Source organism: Limanda limanda, chromosome 15 (genome assembly GCF_963576545.1).
Source record: "Limanda limanda chromosome 15, fLimLim1.1, whole genome shotgun sequence".
In the NCBI taxonomy this organism is placed as follows: Eukaryota; Metazoa; Chordata; class Actinopteri; order Pleuronectiformes; family Pleuronectidae; genus Limanda; species Limanda limanda.
The window spans coordinates 23,677,537-23,699,122 of record NC_083650.1 but is presented as its reverse complement, the minus strand read 5'-3'; the positions used below and the strand labels follow the sequence as shown (position 1 = coordinate 23,699,122).

Below are 21,586 nucleotides of genomic sequence, written 5' to 3'. Positions count from 1 at the left end.
TTTCAGCCTTGACTCTCCCCTGACAGACATGCACAGTTTTTAATGCACTTAAAACGCCCACTGACTGCCTGATAACCTTTAATGCCGTTATTGTCAATGTGCTTATAGACAGTGGTGTATAAAGTACTTGAAAGCCATACTTGAGTAAAAGTACAGATATCTTACCTGAAAGTGACTCCGGTAAAAGTAGAAGTCACCCGTCAGAAAATGACTTGAGTAAAAGTCTTAGAGTTGCTCATATTCAAAGTACTTAAGTATCAAAAGTATCTGGTGTTGAAATGTACTTAAGTATCAAAAGTAAAAGTACAAGTACCAAAATTAAAAATGCAAAGTGCTTTTTATAGTAGGCCTATACAGACACAAAACAATCCAAAATGTTTCTCCTCAAGATTTATCTCAACTGACTGAAAAATTATAACAACAATATGAATATTATGTATAATTTTACAAATTTTGAACCCTAGATGAGAGAGAGAGAGCGAGAGAGAGAGCTGCGTCAACCTCCGCTGCTCAAGTAACGAGCCAGTTTGAGAATGTAAGAAGTAGAAAGTACAGATATTTTTGTTCAAATGTAACGAGTAAAAGTAAAAAGTCGTCAGGAAAATAAATACTCAAGTAAAGTACAGATATGTGAAAAATCTACTTAAGTACACTAACAAAGTAATTCTACTTCGTTACTTACCACCACTGCTTATAGATAATCTGTTTTATAATGTTATGTTGTTTTTAAATGTGATCTTGACAAATAAAGGTGAATCTTCATGTAAACGCTGCATGCCATGGCAGAGAAAGAACAATCCATGGCTCCACAGTCATGCTCACTAAACAAACGTAAGCGATAAGAGTAAATTCTAAACATTCACGCGTGTTTATCCGTGGGATTAGAAGTAGCCCACACTGGGAGAGTTACAGTGATGTCACTCGAATTTCCTGACCTGCCGCCGTCACTTGAACTCCTCGTTCCCATGGCAACACACAACACAAAGCCAGTGTGGAGCCGACGCACGAACACGGAGAGACAGACGCTCAAATCGTGGCAGCGGCCGCTCGTAGAGGCACTTCCGGTGGCATCAGAACCTGCCACTGATTTGTAAAGGCAGTTGCCACAGCTTGTTTGGGGCAACTCCCGCTGTTGGTGACTTATTCTGGGAGATTTGGACAAGTTTGTGAACGTTTACTTAAAATAAAAATAAAATAAATACATTTTATTTGTAAGGCACTCTTCATCCGAGAATCTCAGAGTGCCACAAGTACATAGTTAAAATCAAAGTCCTAAAACTCAACTCAAAGTAAAAACGCCTTCTTGAATAAAAAGGTTTTTAGGCCAGTCTTAAAAAAAAAAATAAAAAACTTGTTATTGTTCTGGGTCATGGATGGTTGAGACGCTTCGTACAGTTATGGTGTCGTCCCTTCACATCTGTTTTATTCTTTTCTACTTTCTGTTCTTGTATTTACTGTATTTTAGTAAGGTCGAATTCCCAAATAAATAGTTTCTCAACTTAATATCCGGATATATTGTTTTTCATCTGAAAAAAATATTGTGGGAGTTTAGTTCAACTTTAATACGATTTATTAGGAGTTTTCTGGGTCCATGCCATGTTAATTATTTTATTTTTGTCTAATGATCATTAACAAGACGCGCCTGTGCCACACTTCAGACTCCTAACAGCGACACAGAACGAATTACATAATGATGGTTTTTTCAAAGCCAAAGAAATCCAGTCTCCGTGAAAAAAAAAGTTGACTAGACAGCAGATAATGTAGATGAGCACTTGGGCTACCCACACTAACTTTCCCTTGAAATCTAGGAAAATAAGGTAAAGATGTTATTTTTTTAAAAGTATTGTGTCCTCATATTGCTAAGTAATGGTGTGTTTTGAACTGCATTCAATTCAATCAAAATTAAATGATATTAGTGTTGGATACGTGGAGGACATATTACATAGTCTGCTGTCAAAAAACTTTTGAGGACATCATTATTACTTTGCACTGTAACAAGATGAAACCAGTGTCAAGTGGACACTTTACTGCAGTACCATCTCCTCAGCCCTGTATTTACAAATGTTTATTTATGTAGCCTATTGTGTACAACCTTATCTGATTCAATATCTGGTCTTTTTCCGCAGATATGCATATCAGTTCATTTTTTGAATGTATTGTTAGCTTCCATCATCTGCAAAATTAGTAGAAAATGTCCTTCCTTCACTTGTCTTTAGTCTAGCAGCGTGAGGTCTCGCGGTAGAGACAGTTTCATGCTGTGTTAGCCTATAGTGTTTTATATTACAAATATTAATTCAGTTGTCGTTTCCGATCCACAGAACAGTCTCTGGGCAAATCATGTCATGACTGACAAGGTGATGCAGCCAGTTCCCGATGCCAAAAAGAATGGTGTGTTTTTCTGTGTAGCGACCTTTATGCAGGCATCGATTTTAGAAGTGGACAGAGACAGACACGAATGTGGTAGGACTTAGCAGTGATGTCAATGGAACATGATGCTTAATGATTGAAACTGGAACACTGCTTTCTTTCCAACGAGTTACATAAAAAGACTTCTCTGTCTGAAATGATGGTGGGAAGTTGTTATTAATATGTCATTAGCCAATTTATGTTTGAGCCTTGAGAACTTCAAAGATTTTTTCATATTAGATTCACTTTAACTCAGTCCTCTGTAGCCCTTTTTAAGTTTCCACTATTAACATTTAACACAACTGACACAATATGTCATTACAATAGACAATTATATAATTGAAGGCTTCAATTTTAGTTATTATGTGATCAGTGATTATTCAAGCATAAACATTTGAATGTCTATCTGTCATCAAAGCCACATTTTTTTCCGTTAATTTTTCAAGTTGTACTTGGTAACCTTGTAGGAGATGTACTTGAAATTACTGGTTAGCCAGGAAAGTATAAATAACAGTTGGCTTCAATATCAGTACATTTCACTTTATTTTAACAGGATAAGCCAGTGCGTTTCAATATCTGTCAATGGAGTCACTGTCAGTTAACTGAATTCATATAAGAGCTGAAGACATGGGAATAAAACTTGGCTAAAAAGAACATCATTGGTCTGATATGCACTGATGCTTTTACACCACATAAGTTCATAAAAAACATTTGAAGTTGGAGGACTAACAATACGTCTATTTTAAATGTTCTTATGGATGTTAAGTGCTTTTAACTAAGAGTCGTTGGAATGACTATAAGGAAAACATCTGGGCCAACTTATGATATTAAATAAAACTGTAAAAAGTACATCATTGGTCTGATATGCACTGATGCTTTTACACCACATAAGTTCATAAAAAACATTTGAAGTTGAAGGACTAACAATACGTCTATTTTAAATGTTGTTATGGATGTTAGTGCTTTTAACTAAGAGTCGTTGGAATGACTATGACTACTTCAGTGTTTCTGAAGTGTTCCTCCCGGGTCAGACCATACTTTCCCTAAATACAATGTATTGCAGCTTGTGCTTTATTTCTGTTTGTCCGCACATTTGTATTTTCTAGCTCAGCTCCTCTTCTTTTTCACTAAATCATGTTTTTGCAGTTTAGGAAATTCCTACTTATTTTTCTTTTTTCTTTCTCATAAGGAAAACATCTGGGCCAGAGTCAACTTATGATAGTAAATAAAACTGTAAATGGTTTATATGCAATTGGAAAGTGAGATTGTGTGAGTCTCTCTTTGCTGTCTTGTGCCACAAAAACACTGAATATTATAATTCAGCCTAAAGAGAATATATATAAATGAAGAGTGTGCCTGGTCCTCCTACCGTTCCTCAAACTGTGTTACTTTGAGGTATTTCCACGGTGTGACAACAAAGGCAGCTGCCTCTAAACAGTGTGACAACAAAGCCAGCTGCCTCTTACCACTGTGGTTCCTGTGGACACCGGAAGTGCCTCTACGAGCTCCTGCTGCCACGACTTGAGCTCGTCCTTACCACAGACATATATAGTGTTCATATCTATGGTCCTTACTGCGAACCGGAGCGATGTCCTACCCGCGCGTCATCAGCCGGCTGTGCAAACAGGAGCAGGATGCGTATGACACCAAGGTGGCCGCGGCCGAGTTCTACCGGATCAACAGAGTCCCGGAGCACATCGAGCGGGCTCTGAACGAGCTGTTCCTGCACCAGCCCGCAGACCTCCACGGTTACCTGGTACGAGCTCCTAATGCTAATGCTAATCACACGTCTGCGGTTAAAACTAGGGACGGGAATCGGCAGGGACCTCCCGATACGATACTATCACGATACTTAGGTGGCGATACGATATGTATTGCGATTCTGTAAGTATTGCGATTCGATATTACGATTTCCTGGGATTTCTTTTGGTTATTTTTTTTTTAAATACTGGACCATGGAAAAGTGTTGAATCATACCTTCAAATCAGGGGTGGACTGGCCATCGGGCATACCGGGCATAATCCCGGTGGGCCGTTGACCCAATGTGGGCCGGTCTGGTCCGCTATGTTGTTGTTTTGTTTTTTTTCTCTTCTTCCTCTCTAAATTCCCTCCAATTGGGCCGGCCAATTGGCTACAGAGGGCTAGCAGTGTGTTGCCAGCATCGACACATATTATTGGTCTATTGTTTGTCATTGTCAATCAATCATGGGCTGACAGGCTCAGAGAGCCCTGACAGTGCTGTCAATCACAACACAAACCAGGGTGGGGCGGGACCTCATTGCATTGGCGGTGGGAGTCGCGGGACGGGCTGCTGCTGAGACAGAAACTTAAAATGGATAATAAGAGTAAAAAACGCATCGGGAAAAAAAGCAGAAGTCTCTGGAGGTGGAGGCTGCTAAATGTGCCAAACTGACGGACCTATGTGGTGCCGGGTTCACCAGCCCAGCAGCAGCAGGTGCGCCGGGAGACGAGCGAGGAGGACTCGACAATGATGAGCGAGTGGAGGCAGACATGTGAGCGCGCATTTTCAATTTTCAATACAGCGCGAGAGGTTGGTCTATCCCTCCGCAGGTTCACCTTCAGAAATCTTGTTACGACTTTTACTTCCTCTAGAATAGAGATAGTGTCTTATTTTGTGTGCCTATAGTATAGTGGTTATACTGTGGTTTATTAATGTTCTTGGGCAGACACAAGAGGCACTTGTTTATAGTTAATTAGAAGTTCAGATGCACTGGTCCATTACTATTTGAACCTCAGCATCTAGGGTTCAAAATTGGTAAAATTATACATTATATGCATATTGTTGTTGTAATTTTTCAGTCAGTTGAGATAAATCTTGAGGAGAAACATTTTGGGTTGTTTTGTGTCTGTATAGACCTACTATAAAAAGCACTTTGCATTTTTAATTTTAGTTCTTGTACTTTTGATACTTAAGTACATTTCAACACCAGATACTTTTGATACTTAAGTACTTTTAATATGAGCTACTTTAAGACATTTAGAAGACATAAGTTACGTCAATTTAATGGCAGATGTGCTCGGCTAATTATGTGGGCCGGTCTGAGCCAAAAAATGCCCGGGCCGTTTTGTTCTCCCAGTCCAGCTCTGTGTGTGCGTGAACGTATACACGGCACTGGAGGACATTTAGGTGGAAGAATGTTTTCTATTTCCTGGAGGTTAGAAAGTAAGTCTAGAAAGAAGTCAAAGTTAATCAGTGAAAGAACAAAATCAAAAGATGACGTTGTTTTTTTTAGTCAATAAAGTAAAAATGCAAAGAATAAGGTCAGTATGTCAAGAGTAAAGTTAAAATGTGGAACGACGAACAGCAATGTGAGCGGACACTCTCCATCTTTCTAAACTAGTGTGGTTTCTCCTTCTGAACTGTTTTTTTGCACTGGTTTCCTCACTCAGGGTTTCCCCCAGTGCTTTATAGGCCTGGCGGGCCTGGCGGGCCTATAAAGCACCCCCCCCCGCCAGGCTAAGCGTCGCTTGTTTATTTATTTAAAAAAAAAAAAAAAATGTTATGCACCAGAAACATGATACCAAAGACGGTGTAGCAGATCCCCCAAAAGATTGATGAGACTTAACTGATGTTCAGGTCGTTTAATGAACCGTCCTTGTCACCGTACACCTTTAAAACTTTAAACAACTTAGAAACACCGTAAGAAATTGCGCCTCTTCGGAGGGTCGCTGAATAACATAGCTTCTTCCGTCGCACCGCTGTCGTCATCACCGGGTGACTCTACCGGAACCATTTCAAAATAAAATCATCTGACATGTTTATTTTACAATTTATTTTACTTTTAAATGTGACCAGAAATGGCTTGTTTTTTTAGATTCTTTTTAAGATTTTACTTGAAAACGAATTGGTAATACTTATCAATTTTATTTTATTTATTATTTTTTTGTTTGTAAACTGTATTATGTAATGTTAATAAGTATTGTTAATAAATGTCTTACAATAACACAAAATTGTCATAATTTTAAAATTCCTTTCAACTTTTAACATTTTTTTTTACAAACACACGGTCGGCCGTCGCTCGGCTTCTCTAGCGGCCCTACCACCAGGCTTAGCAAGTTTTCTGGGGGAAACCCTGCTCACTGATAAGGCTACCATACTGTTTTTGTGTCCAAAGAGAAAGACCTTCCTTGTTACTAAAACAGATTCTGATTATGAAAATGCTTCTCTGTAAGTTGCTGCATGGCCATTTGCCATTTTGGTTTCACCAGAGACATAGAGCCAGTGGTCCGGCTGGGTTAACCACTCGGCCATCAGCTCGATCATTTGTAACTGATTTTCATAGATTCTCCTCGTCAAACTTTGTTTGAGTCAGTCGTAGAGCTCGATACAGATCACACCTTTTGAATATTGTAGATGTAGAAACCTCAATACTTGTGAATGATATGCGAGTTAAACTCTGTAGCTCCCCTAGCATTGTATTTGTTGGGACAGTCGGGAATTTTCTCAAAACAAAAAAAATCATCTACTACATTGTTGCAGATTTAATCACAACCACCACGACAATGATGCCACAGTGTCCACTTTGTGTGCAAAGCTTTTCTTATCCACTAATTACAAGAGCTAAAGTAATTGAAGGCAGAATGTGGGTTCCACTCCCCCCAATGTGGAAATAAACAATGTCTTTTTCATCACTTTAGGCAGATTTCTTCACAAACCTTTCTACACCACCAAGGATAAACAGGCTGAAGGGGCGGGAAGTTTTCGATACAAGAGGACAGCTGTCTATGGAGGTGGAGGTCTTCTGCATCGTCCGCAACATGGAGAAGGTAAAACTCCGCCCACTTGCCTTTTGGCTACAGATTAGTCAACCTCTAGTTTAAGCAGATGAACTGTTGGCGTGATATTTGTTGAAACATCCCTGACTGACGATCTAATGCTCATGTGCTAGATTCTGGATCCTCAGTTCAGTGTTCTCATTCAGCACGAGGAGTGAACCAATACAGATTAAACAAAGGAGATGAGATTCATTAGTGATGTGCTGATGGTTTGAAGTGACACTCAGACGCCTCATCAAACATGCAGGAGGTGCTGATGTGAACAGGCAGCTGGAAGCAAGAAGTGAGGGAAGAAGGTAGCAATCAAACATAGGGCATGACCCTTGACCCCTGTCTTTTCAGTTTCCTACAGTATCACAGGAGGCAGAAAGATGAGATGTGACACTGACATCACAGTGAGGTCACAGAGAGCACAGACGGGGGGGGGGGGGGGGGGGCTTAGCCGATGTGCCCAGCGGCACAAGTGCTTCACCAGACAGTGTTCCTTAAAGCTATATTGTCATTGTCAGGAGCCAAAGATGGATAATAAAGATAATGACATGACATGTAAATATAAAAATGTAAAATGTTAGATTTATCGATCATTAATAATAAACAATTTTTCAGTGTGAAGTCGTATTTAGTTTCTATATGAAAATACCAGAGTCACGATAGATAAAACCCTAATGTTTTGAAATGTCATGATAAAAAGGAAGCAAGATTGGACAACAGAAATAAGATGGCAATCAAAAGACGTGACCTGATGTGAGTTTATCTGAAAGACGTTTTTAAGCTCTGAGGGAGACGAGTAAGTTGATATTGATCCATTGTAAACCATTAAAGACAGACCCCAATATATTATCTTAAAGGTCTTAAGACAATGCTAAGACCGTGCCGGATCCCACCAGATCTGTGAATGATGAGAGATTGGGAGGAGATAGCATACAGATAGATAAACCTCTTCTCTCCAACTAAACTGCTGGATCCTTGTCAAGTGGAAGTGACTGTGACAGTGCAAGTCATGGTAAACTTTATTTATAAAGCCTAATATAACCAATCACAACCTTATATTCAAGGATGGAAAGACATGCAATGCAATAGATGCGTGTAAGGACCAGGAGAACATATCAAATGGTCAGCATGAATGAAGAATAGGAGGGAGAGACTGTTACACAGGACAGAATACACCAACACACAAGAGGCATAACCAAGCACATTATTAACACAGCTAGGAGAAGAACACAGAAGGTGTTGGGGGTGGGGGGGTTTAACGATTGAGCCTGGGACTTATGGAGGACAAAGATCCACCAAGTTCCCAGGACGTCCAGTGGTCCAGCAGAGCCTTAATGAAAGGACAGGACAGAGGAGAGAAAACAAAGAACACTGCCTGGATGCTCATGTGCTTGTGGGAATAAACAAATTGATCGTCAGAAACATGGTTTTCAGATAATATACAATAATTCAGTTCCAGGTTTATATTGCCGTATTAATATTCATTGCTGGATCCCACGTGAGTGTAGTGTTGGTGTGTGGAGGTTGAGAGGATGTTATTCATAAGGCTCTTTCTTCTCTTCTTGTTCAGAGCATGTGCTCAGCTGCTGTCTCCAGCCTCTTTGGACAGAAAGAGGCATCGCAGGACCGGAAGGAGAGGGCCGCCCATGTGATGACTGCTCTCCAGTGGGTCAATGAACCTCTCAACAGCATGCTGCAGGGCCAGAACCCCTGTGACCAATCAGAAGTTGATCAGGCCCTCAGGTACTGTTCAACTGACTTACCCTGCTTTTCTGGAGGTTCAGATATTAAAAATAGAACTTTGTTTTTTCAACCATCTCTAGATATCCTCAGAGGAAGTTTAGCAATTTTAACAAAGATTTCTACTGTTCATGTCAAAAACTATCATCATTGACGTACAGAAAAAAAAGCATGATGGGAAAATACTTCCCTGGTTTCAGGTATCTTCCCTGATGAAACTTTGAGTTTTCTAGAAACTAGAAACCTAACCATTCGATTTCTTGAACTTAGATTGTCCAACTAATAGTCCATTACAATATTGTGTAATTCACTCATTTAGATCATAAACTACAAGTAAGATAAAATACACATTCATAAAAAAGTTTTGCCTTTTTAATGCATTAAGATCCAATGGGGTCATATGTGCCTTGTGTTGACATCCTGGAATGGGGTCACGCAGAAGTGAATGCTTTGCACTTGCAGCCACATCAAATCATCATTATGTATTGAGCTCCCCTTATGTCTCAAGACCCAATAGAAAAGCTTGATGAGTTACCTTGGGGGTTGGGGTGAACAATGCCATATTGACATGGTACCGTCTGTCTCATAATAGATTCAAATTTTGAATCACAAAGAAAGAGTGGAGACATTTCAAGTACATCACATCTTCCATTTGTTGTATACTCTCGTACTAGTAGATATAAAGAGTTGTTCTTTATTATCTTGGATAGAGTACTTTATTAATCCTAGTCGGGAAAAAAAATTGCATTTATTGGGTATTCTATGAGTAGGACCAAACTGACACCAACATGATCTCTACAACCATCTAGTCTCAATTTTAGCAAAGGTATCCGGATCAATGCTGCATTTTTATGAATTGGTTCTGTATATGTTATATAGAAATATGTATGTGTATATAATCTTTAACCTGACGTATCAGATGGTTTGTGACACAGAGTCATCTGGGCAGGAATCTGTTTAGCAAAGGGTAGGCACTTTCAAAAATGACTAGGCGGGTAATTGGATGAACCTTCTGTCAATCACATCTATCAGGGTTGCTGAAGTCAGTCAGAAGGAGAATGAAGAAAAGTCTTTTAATGAAGAAACACTCAAGTTCTGATGCATCTGATGCTACAGCAGCATCGATACCTCACTCTTTAGGGAGCCGTCATTATTGTTGACGAACAATTGATTCTTGCTAGTGTCACACCCAAGAAATGAAATGTAATGTAAAAAGACCTGCCCATAGCTGCCAGTAGCTCCTCTCCTCTGATTGGTGAGTGAGGTTGACCTGAAAACATCAGATGAGATCACCTGCGTGGAACACAGGGGATCTCACATACATGTAGTGGCCACAAGTATTCTGGAGCAAATGTATTTGGTGTGCTATTTTGTTGTGCTTCATGAACAGATCTTTTAAAGCTTGTTCATGTGGCCCAAAATATAACTTTATGTTCTGTAATTTGGCACAGCAACTTCTTCATGGCGCGCTACCTGGAGGAGAAGGAGATCCGCGACAGGCAAAAGGAGGAGAGTCCTTGTGAGCCTGCGGTGGTGCCTCCTCCTGAAACGCCTACAAAGACTAAAGGCAAAAAGCCTGCTGATAAAGGTAGGGACCTTGATGTTTTATTGCATCAGAAATCAGTTACAGCATAATTTTGTGTTGAGTTGTTTAAAAATATAGTTTCACATTTCAAAAGTAATTTTCTGTATTGAGGCCATCACCTTACTGGTTATAGTTTATGCCTTAAAGGGACTCTTACCTTTGTTGCATTTTTACACTTTTTTTGGATAAGGTTAAATTGGTATTAATAAGGTAATGACACTCTAAAATGCAAGACAGACCCACCAGGAGTAAAAACAAACAATTATTTCACTCTCATAATATTTAGTGAAAACTTCAACCAATAAAATTCTTCGGACCGAAGGACCTTATTGGCCGACAGACCTGTCTGTTTGCTGCATGGACATGCAGGTTTTCCGTCTGCTTCTTGTGGCGCATTCGGGCCCGTCATCATATGTGAATGTAAATGTATATAACTTACAGGTGCTTCTGAATCCGAATCCATTGCTTTGGTAAACAAAAACTCACGTGCGTACGCGGAGGCAGTAGTTTGTAAGTCTGCTTGTAAATAAAGTTTCTTCAAAAAAACACCGCGGATGGGAACGAGGGGGTGGGGCATTGGAGGAAGGCGGGATGATTTGAATGTGCTGTAATTCTCAAATGCAACAAAGGTAAGAGTCCCTTTAATTATGAATATACTGTCTTAGAGAACAATATATCCATTTTGATCTATGTGGTGAACCTTCGTCCTTTCCACCCTGTCCCTCACTGATCTTATTTCATGTAAATAAAGGGGACCTAATCACATCAGTAGACTAGACAAGCATGCAAACTAATTGTTGCAACATTATTCTACTGAAGCCGATATACATAGTAAAAGCCCTCTCTAATTTGCATTTTCAAAAGATCAAAAAGGATTGTTCTGTATCTGCGGGAAATGACAGCATGTTTGTGAGAGTTCACAGAGACTAAAGTTTCTAATTTGGCCTAAACAAAAATTTTTAAACTGTTGCTATAAACATCCCGTTGAGAGATAAGACACAAGAATAACATTTTATTATGAGCAAAGAGTCTTGGTGCAGCGACCAATTGAAAGTTCAACCCTGTTGCTACAGTCTCATCAGCTGCGTCAGGTTCTGCATTCATTCATTCATTCTTTGATCAGTGTTATAGACACCAGATACACCTCAGGAGCTTCAGTTAATGTTCACATCAAATATCAGAATGGACACAATTCAGCGTCTTCAGTGACTTTGACTAAGTATTCCTGAAACTTCTGATTATAGTCCAGGCAAAGTAGCGTTTTACGACCGACTAATTGTAAAAGAATTTTTTTCAGCATAGATCATTTCTATGAGGTGTCCAGAACAACATACTAAAAGTCCTAAGAAATCCTATAATTCTCATCAATCTGAGATGTGTGCCAATAAGGCCCGGCAACAATACACCCCAAAAAGACTATTTTTTTTCCTTTACTCCAATCAAAATAAAACTTTACAGAATGAAAGTAACCATGAAAGGTAACATTTTTTGTATTACAAGTTTCTTTTGAAATGAATTTGACAAGCACATGAGCTCCACACTTATTGAATATGTCCTAATTTGCATAGGCAAACACCATTCATATGTATGACAAATACATACATAAATTCATTTTTAAAGAAACTTGTAATACAAAAAATGTTACGTTTCATGGCTACTTTCATTGTGTAAAGTTTCATTTTGATAGGAGTAAAGGAAAAAAATAGTCTTTTTGGGGTGTATTGTTGCCGGGCCTTATTGGCACACATTGATGAGAATTAAACCTATTTCCTCAACTACGATTTCTTAGGACTTTTAGTATGTTGTTCTGGACACCTCATAGAAATAATCTATGCTGAAAAAAATTATTTTACAATTACTTCTATTTTTGGCTCCAAAATGGGCTACTTTGCCTGGACTATTAGTTCATACTCAACAGTCTCTAAAGTTTTTACTCCGAAATGAAGCGAAAATCAACAAACATCCAGTGAGCAGCAGTTGTGTGTTAATGAGACATGTCAGAGGACAATGGTCAGACTGACAGAAAGACTACAGTAACTCAGATAGTCACTATTTATAACTGTGGTGAACAGAGAAGCATGAGAATGAACAACAACCTTGAGGTGGATGATCTACAGCATCAGAGACCACATCAGGTTCCTCTCCTGTCAGCCAGGAACAGAAAAGTGAGGCTGCAGTGACACAGACTCACCAACACTGGACAGTTGTAGAGTATGTAGCCTGGACTGATGACTGTGGATTTCTGCTGAGGCTGCAGATGTATAGAGTCACAATCTGGAGTCAACATCATGACTCCATGGAGACAACCTGCCTTGTGTCAACTAGTGGTGGGGGAAAAAAACGATTTTGTTCAGTATCGCAATATTTTGAGCCCGCGATTATTTTTTTTATATTTATTTACAATTATATATGTAACAGCCCCTGGCTGGCAAAGCATGACGAGGAGAGTTTCAGAGTTTAAAAGATACCTAGTGTGTATGAGGAAAGGATGTTCTCCACTGCAGGAGATATAGTAACGTTCCAGAGGAACTTTAACATCTGAGCATGTTGACCAACTCCTTTTTCTGAACAAAAATGCCAATATTCCCAAATGAATTTAACATTTTGGGTCATGACCTTGCAGGTCTCAATTTGATTGAAGCTCTAGGTTCCTCTTATTTATATGATTGAGCTCAGTGTTCATGTGAGAGGTCTCCTATTCAGAAAATAATTACAAAGGTCCTGTGTCCTGAATGTTCAAGGACAAAGTTTTTGAACTTCAGTTAATGTGTAGAAGACAATGTTGTTCACAGAATTAAATGTGACATTTGAAGTGAGTTGAGCAGTCTTATTTTCCTCATTTTTTGTAATGCCTTTGAATAATATGGGGGACATGAATCGCAATATATCGCAGAATCGAATCGCAATACTTGCAGTATCGCAATATATCGCAGAATCGCAATACTATTGAATCGTGGCCCAAATATCGCAATACTATTGAATCGTCACATTTTTGTGAAGGGTTTCTGGTCACTGTGGTTTCTGGTTTGCTCTGGTTTTTGAATGGGCCTGAGTTTCTGTGTTTCATTTAAGCCCCCTGCATCTGACTTTCAGGTAAAAAGAACAACACTCCAGAGAAGCCGCTCCCTCCAGCTGAGCCACCAGAACCAGTTCTGCCTGGAAGCATGGCCATAGGGTCTGTGTCTCTGGCTGTAGCCAGAACTGGAGCTCAGTCACAGGGCATCCCTCTCTACAAATACATAGCCTCTCTAAAGGCCCGAGAGGTTAGATCACTAGCAGCACAAACATGCGTATTTATGCAAACAATACACAAACATATTGGGAGCATCATGTGTCTTAACATATTTTATTCAGACTCCCGCACAGTTTCATATCCCCATCCCCATGGTAACCTTGCTGAGCTGTGGGAAGGCTTCTCCTGGAAAACTGAGTTTACTGGAGGAAGTCATCCTGATCCCCAAAGCAGGACAACGAGTCAAACAGGTGCTCACCCCTCTACACTCAGTGTAGCTGTGTATAAAGTTGTCTCTTTCTTTGTTCATGCTATGACATGGTATATATTTAGTGAGGCTACATTCAGTTTTCTCCTGAACATTAATAAACTGCACTGAACTGTAAACTTGCTCCCCAGATCATCACAATGACCCTCGAGTTACAGAAGGAGATGATGAGAATAATAAACACTTCAACAAAAGCCGGGGTGAGGGACATTGCTTTTGATTCACTGTGAGAATTGCAACTGAGTTCACACAGGCTTTATGATGGCAGAGAATGAAGAAATCTGGAGGCAGGACTACAAACTTTCTGTGATGGAGCTTTCCTAAAAGATAAACACAAAGAAGGTTATTTTTAAGTGATTTCCATGGCTAATGTTCAAATTAACTCCGGTATGCAGGCCTGGAAATGCTTATTAAAACATTCAATACTTCTATCTGCCTTTTCTTTCACGCAGCATTTGTACTATATACACAGATTTATCTCCTCCATTGTTCAGCAATCCTCTGGCACTGATATTCACAACACAGTGCAGAGGATTTCACCCCACTTTTAATAACCTTGAAATGACAACTGTTTCTTTCAAACCTATGAATAAATGTCTATTGTCATCCACATGCAGCTTCAGCCAAGCCATTTGCTAACAGATGATGTGAAGAGCATTCTAGGTTAATTTATCTATTACAGATGTGTAAAAGTACAATGCATAGAGTGTTGTTGACTTGGTGAACAATGTGTATCTTCTCCAAGGTCATTCAGTCTATTCTGCATGACAGTGGAGCGCCGGCTGTGAACTTCGAGAGACCTGAGCAGCCCATGGACCTCATCACTGAAGCCTGCGCTAACCTCGGACTGGCACTGGGAACAGAGATCCATTTAGCAGTGAACTGTGCCGCCTGCAAGCTAATGGACTATGTAAGTTGAATGTCACTGGCTTCATGTGCATCATCATGTCTATGTGCATACAGCCAAAGATCTCAGTTCACATATAAATCCAGGATAGGGTAATGACTGCAGGTACAGAGAGAACCAGCAGTGGAGGAAATGACAATTTATTTTCTCCCTCTTCGTGTCAGTCGAAAGGAAAGTATGAAATTTCAACCGGAGTTTTGAAGTCTCCAGATGAATTAGTGGGCGTGTACCAGTCCCTCAGCAAGAGATATCCAGCACTGGTTGCCTTCATCAATCCATTTAGGACAGAGGTAAGTTTTTTATCTCATTGTTTTATCCATTGTATTATTTGATTTCAATCAAATTGATGGTGAAGTTTCTTCTTGCATGGTTGTAGTACAAGCTGAAACATGAAAACTAGTTTGCAACCAGGAGGTAAAATCACAAAGAGCCGTTAACATGTGACAGGTTAGTTTTAGTGCATCTGCTGCTTTATTTACTTTACAGTTCCTCCTTTGTAAAGTACTCCCCAGTTTACTGTCAAAAGGACATTTAACACCACATTGGATCTCATCAGTGATATCATCACATTTTCTGTCTTGTCAGCTTAAATCACACTTTCATGAATTACCATCATCATTACAAAGGCTCTATGTAGAATCAATGGACCTCTCAGTATTTAGGTTTATTTTCTTGACTGGTGTTAGTGTTGCTTCTGTGTGTATGTGTATGATGATTTGTACACTCAGCTCACTTCACTCAAATGTCCGTCCTTGTTCTTGTGCTCTGTAAGGACAAAGAGGAGTGGGAGAAGCTGAGCGACCTGATTGGAGACACATGTGCGCTGCTCTTGGACCTCACCAATGAGTCAAAGGCCCCGCCCCCTCCGGGAGTCAGCGGTCGCATCTTAAAACACGTTCACGAGACGACAGTCAGTGATTTGATCTGCATCGCATCAGAGCGCCAAGGTAACGCATCCACTCAGGTGTGGCAGAGAAAATCTGCAGAACCACTGCTCAAGGGGAAGAGAGTACTCAGCTGTAAATGAGTTAAACACTATTGAACTCAACAACCACAATGGAACAATACAAGAAAGAGCATTCTTTGAATTTCAAACTCTCCTCTTATAACATATAAGAGTCCTGGTAGTGGAACAAAGACAGGCACATCTGCTGGTTCAAGCTTTCCCTTACCATCACCAGAGCAAGTACATGTGCCATAAAACATCAGCTAATGCACATGCAACACAGAGCATTATTAAAATGTGTATATATATATATATATGATAAATTCCCATTAAGTAAAATATAATTAGTAATATTTCACATTTAGGTAATATGTTTTCTTTTGTTTATGTGTGTGAAAGGAATGCAGCCTTGTTATCAGGAAACCAGGTCCCCCATCCGAGTCCTTTTAAAGTGTTTCCCGCTCTGTCTGGCTCTGAACACCCAGGTGGTCTATATACAGAACTTAGTTTATTTGGTATTGCCATAACTTAATTCAGTGCATTTTTGAATTCTGTGTGGATTGATGAACATTTTGCTGTGTGTCCTTGTTGGCCTCGAGCTCAGAGATCCACGGTCAGTCTGCGTTACGCTTTATGTGGTATGTTATTACTGCAATAGTTTAAATAACTTAATGTTAATTTCTGTTGAAGCCATACCTGAGCTGCTTAGGTATAATCCTCTAAAGGAAAATACACTTATATATTCTATAGGCACATGTGAATACTGAATACTTATAACAAACGTAATCTAACCCAGTGGAGGTTTGGTCTTATTGGCAATTTTAAACCTGCCATGAATGTAATAGATTACTTAACGTACCCTCTTATTGGCTAAACCTTGAATTTCCTCAAATGCAGTGTTTTTCATGAGTAAATTGAGACATCATCAGAATCAGGTTTTGTTGCCGAGCAGGTTTACACATACCAGGAATTTGCTGTGGTGTGTTGTTGCAAGTATAAATATAGAAAACATTTAAAAAGGAAACAAACATGGATTGTTTTGATTGAGGGAGCTCTCACGGAATCAGAACAGCAATGTTGATTGTGTTTGGGGCAACAAATCAAATAAACATATCAAGGGAGGATTTATCAACAATACCATCAATGCAGCAGTAAGCAGAACCGGCTTGAAGCCATCAGCAGAGAAACTGTGTCCTGTTAGAATGACTAAATATGATTGGACATTACTTGTTAACTGGAAGCTGAGTTGCTTATTGCGACACGTGAATGAAGCAGATAAAGCAGGACTTCAGTGGCTGAGTCTCCACAGGTTCTTCATTTCATAATCATAAATCTTTTCCACATGTGAAACTTTGCGTCTCTGGAGGATTGTTATCAATTCTAATTGAATTTGTGTTTTTGTGTGTGTGTCTTCACGTGTTGCCCTGCAGGTTCAGTGATGGGAACAACGTATAATGAGCCCAGCACCAATGAATCCTTATCAGACATAGTGAGTTTATTCTTTTATTTTGTGTCACATACATACACACACACACACATAACAATAATAATAATCATTTATTGACTTAAAATATGAGAACAATGTCGACAGTGTGAGAACCAAAGAAACACCTGAATGTGCAGCTCCTCTCTGCTTTGTAAAGGTTTATATTATATTAATATAATGATACAGTAATATATTAATATAAATATTTTATTCATATTAACTGTCCTGTTTTCACTCTCAGTGCTCTCATAATGCCACACCAGCTGTTTTCAGAAAATGTTTAAAAACACACTTTCCATGACACTTTCTCAGCAGCAAACAGACACAGACCAGTTGTTCAACAGTGGAGCATTGAGCAAAACCAGGATCAACCATAATCCAGCAATTGCATTTGCCTGCACATGAACATATGTATTCCTGTGCACAGAACTCTGTGAGCACCACTCTGAGATTCTGCTCCATGTTGAGCTGCACAACCTAGGGTTGCAAAGGGGCGGAAAGTTTCCGGTAAATTTCTGGAAACTTTCCACGGGAATATTAAGCTCGGGAATTTTGAAAAAAAACAAAAACTATGCAAATTAAACGCTGAGCAATAAAAACATCATTCAAAACTCTATTTTAAAGATGTATGGAACGTTGAGTTTCAACCCTCCACTGTGTATTCTTCCATCACATGCACAGATAACTCCCAGCATGCTTCACTCTACAGCAGGGCTATTGAGGCCTGCTGTAGAGTGAAGGACTAGTCAGGTAAGTTTCCATGATATTACTGGGAAAATATATTAGCATGCTGATTGAGGATTGTTCATCTGGACTATTTCCATTCATTTATCCATCAATTGTAAAATATGTTTACAGACGATTCCAATTGTTTGGCTAACTATTTATATCTCTGGCATTGCATTAGCGTTTTTTTACAAACTTTTTTCTCATCTTATTCTACAGAACAATGCCACGTGCACTCTCTCATGTGTGGAGACATTTCACCCCATCCAATGTAGAAGGAAAGGCTGTGTACATTTGCAAATACTTTGCAAAGACCTATGTTAAGAATGACACAACGATGCAGAAGCATATAGTCAAGTGCCCAAAGTTTCCTCAGGGCTCAAATCAGCCTATGACAAAACAAAATGTTTATATTTATGTCTGTATATGACAAGGTTAATACAGTTAGTATAAATTACCCACAACATTTCCAGTTTATTCCCTTTAATTCCCGTTAATTCCCATGGAAAGTTTACAACTTTGAATATTCCCGGAATTTTGCAACCCTAGTTCTACCACATCCCAACGGTTCTGGATTCACACCTGGTGACTGGACACAGCCTCACTGGAAACGTTCATGAAAAAAACACTTGATGACAATGACAACATTTAGTTTTGTCCTTTTTTTGTGTCTTCATCAAGTAAAAAACTAGATGTTGTGTCACAGTTGTAATCAGTAAAGCTTTTTTGTGAGCATCTATTCAGTGTGCGTCCCAGCGGTTCCCGTCTCACAGTGTGCGTCTCTTCTCCTCCCTCAGGCTGTGGGTCTGGGGCTGGACTATGTCAAACTGGGAGGTCTGAGCGGTGCTGAGAGGATGACTAAATACAACCGGCTGGTTTGTATAGAGGAAGAACTGGACCAACAAGGAATCCTGGGTGGGTTTTCTATGCTCCTCCCTCATCTTTCTTTTTTTTTAGCTGGACAGAGAAAAAGGAGACCAGACAAAGAGAGAGAGAGAGACAGATATGTGTTCTCTCTCTCTCTCTGTGTGTGTGTGTGTAAAAGGAAATGTGTGAGGAATCATACAAACGTGTATTTGTGTGTCTGTCTGTGTGTGTGTGTGAGAGAATGAAAAGCCCTACCTTGGATCTGTTAATTGGCTGCCTAATTACACACTGGGACAAATACTTTCCCAGTCATCATTTCCAAATGATAGATGCAGGCCGGAGCAGCAGAGAGTTAATGAGAGATGACTACGTGTGTGAATCCAGTTCCGATCAAAAAAACCACTTTATTTATCATGTTTGCTGCTGTTTGTTGTTTGTGTTGAGATGCCGTGCTGCAGCCCGGAGTGGAGCGAGTGCAGAAAGAGACTCGGTGGGCTTCAGCTGCAGCAGCAGAGCCATGATTTCAGTCCCGTTCTGATGTGAAGCGTCTGTGTTCCTCCTTTTGTCCTCTCACTTCATTTCATTATTTTGTCTTGTCAGTCACCAAGGAGAAGCACTCCCCTCCCCTGTTCGCTGGAAAACAACCGAAGGAGTCCACTGCTGCGGGCAGAGCTCTGTCAGAGGAGGCCTGAGGCAACACAACCAGCAAGAGAACACGAACTGAGAAACCCACCACATTATATTTAACTTGCAACACCCGATTCTGCTGTGATCACCGGGTCACAGGTCAGGATTTCACTTATAATCAACATGATTAAGCGCATCCGTTATAGTGTTACTATTCTCTTTGAATAAAAACAAAGCTATTCAGAGACAGACTGAGAGGGAAACACGACCTTCAGCAAAGCGGCTTTTAAAACCCCCTAAACATCTCGTCACCACTTCAGGTATGAGCCATGCTACCAGGCTCTGGAGACTGCAGCTCCTTCCACACACACAGGTCTGCTTTCAGGTCACAATCAACTATCTCCATAAAAACATCAGAATATAGCGGCACTCAGCAGCCACAACACAAGCCTTCACCATTCACTACAATGGAGACAGGAGAGAGCCACTGATAGAGCTCATTATTTAATTTCACCACTTTAATTTTAAGGCATTTTTTTTAAATGAATAATGTTTGAATCTTTTCATTAAATTCTTTTTTCTAAAAATGTTTATTTTGTATTAGTCAGGAAAAAAACCCTATTCCTAAATATTGCTATTTCTAAAATATTTGTATGTATTTTAAACATTTAATTTGAGTAAGTGTGTTGTTGTCCTCTGAATCGGACCCCCAGCATTATTGACTGGTGAGCCATTAAAAGAAGTCCACCTATGTCTGTATACATCCGTTATCAGAGCAAGCAAAGTGATTCTGAACGTTTCAGATTGTTTTATTACGAGAGCAGCCAAAGTAAAATTGCTCAAATCACGAGGAAAAAAAAAGTTTGTGATGTTTAGGTCTTTTTCTGATTTCCTCTTTTGTTAATGGTGTCGCTGTCCCTCTGAGGGGAGGGTCCCGGGTCCTGACCCTGTGTTGGGACCTACGATCTAGATTAAATGTGAAATTTAAAACACTCCAATGATTCCGATGAATTTGATCATTTTTATACTCTACAAGTCAGGGTCACCCATCGTGCTCATTCATAAGTGACTTTAGTGAGTGACAGTCACACACACTTAAAGACCCTTCGCTGCTCGTTGGCCTGTGGAGGAAACGATTCTGTCAGTGTGTAAAAACAGCAGTGGAGCTACGTCTCTGCTGAACTTGTTTCTGCTGGAAGTGAAAATATCGACTGAGGATGTAAAGAAAGGTTTTGTTTGGTAAACAAACATGTTCTTTAAAAGACGTGCTTCATTTTAGTCATCACATCTTATATTTTGATTATGTCTAGGTAATTCAAACGCTTCTTCTTGTATAATTTTCATGAAAAAATAAATTACACATGTTCTCAAATTGTATTTCATTGAATTGGTTTCTCGATTTGCCGGCAGCCTACACTCCGCACTGCTGTAAAGGTGTGTGAGTGAAGACAACCTCTAATCAATGAATCGTGCAGACACAGCCTGCGGCCGGGCGCCCAGCGGCGTCTCGACAGCGGCTCCCTGGCAAGGCAATTACTGTGTTTGGGAAAATAAATGAAATGACTAACAAAATAGGTCAAATTAAGTGTTTCCCAGACACACTAAAAGGACCTCCCTAATTGCTGGTCCCCGAAGGGACCAAAATACAAAAACAACAAAACATCATATTGTATCGGCCCGATGATGACAGAAAAGACGCTGACAATAGGTTGCGGTGGCGAAGAAGACGCTGGGGAAGAAAAGGACACAGCATGGTTCGTGTAATTACATGTTTTGCCTCGATCGGCAGCGAGCGCATCGTCTGTCAATCACCAGCAAGTCCGGTAGCCGGAGCAGATGCTGGAGGAAGGAATTGAGCCGGTCATTGACTTTGTTTCTTCAGACATTGTATGTTGTCATACTATTGAGTTTTGCCACGATGGCCTCGACAAGAAGAACCTCATTGGATATGGAGGATATGAGCAAAGACAATCAATAGGAAGGGCCTTCTCTTCTTTCTTCATTCTAC

The 21,586-nt window shown here is 39.9% G+C and overlaps 1 protein-coding gene across 1 annotated transcript; it reads left to right on the top strand.

The window, feature by feature from the left end:
- The first annotated feature begins 717 nt into the window (after positions 1–717).
- Positions 718–19,643, top strand: eno4 (enolase 4). Its single transcript, XM_061086867.1, has 14 exons — positions 718–767; positions 4,015–4,162; positions 7,066–7,194; positions 8,765–8,937; positions 10,386–10,522; positions 13,613–13,782; positions 13,874–14,002; positions 14,151–14,219; positions 14,765–14,929; positions 15,091–15,216; positions 15,699–15,873; positions 17,303–17,361; positions 18,882–18,999; positions 19,552–19,643. The coding sequence occupies exons 1-14, from the start codon at positions 718–720 to the stop codon at positions 19,641–19,643; spliced, it is 1,740 nt and encodes a 579-aa protein (XP_060942850.1).
- Positions 19,644–21,586: the final 1,943 nt, after the last annotated feature.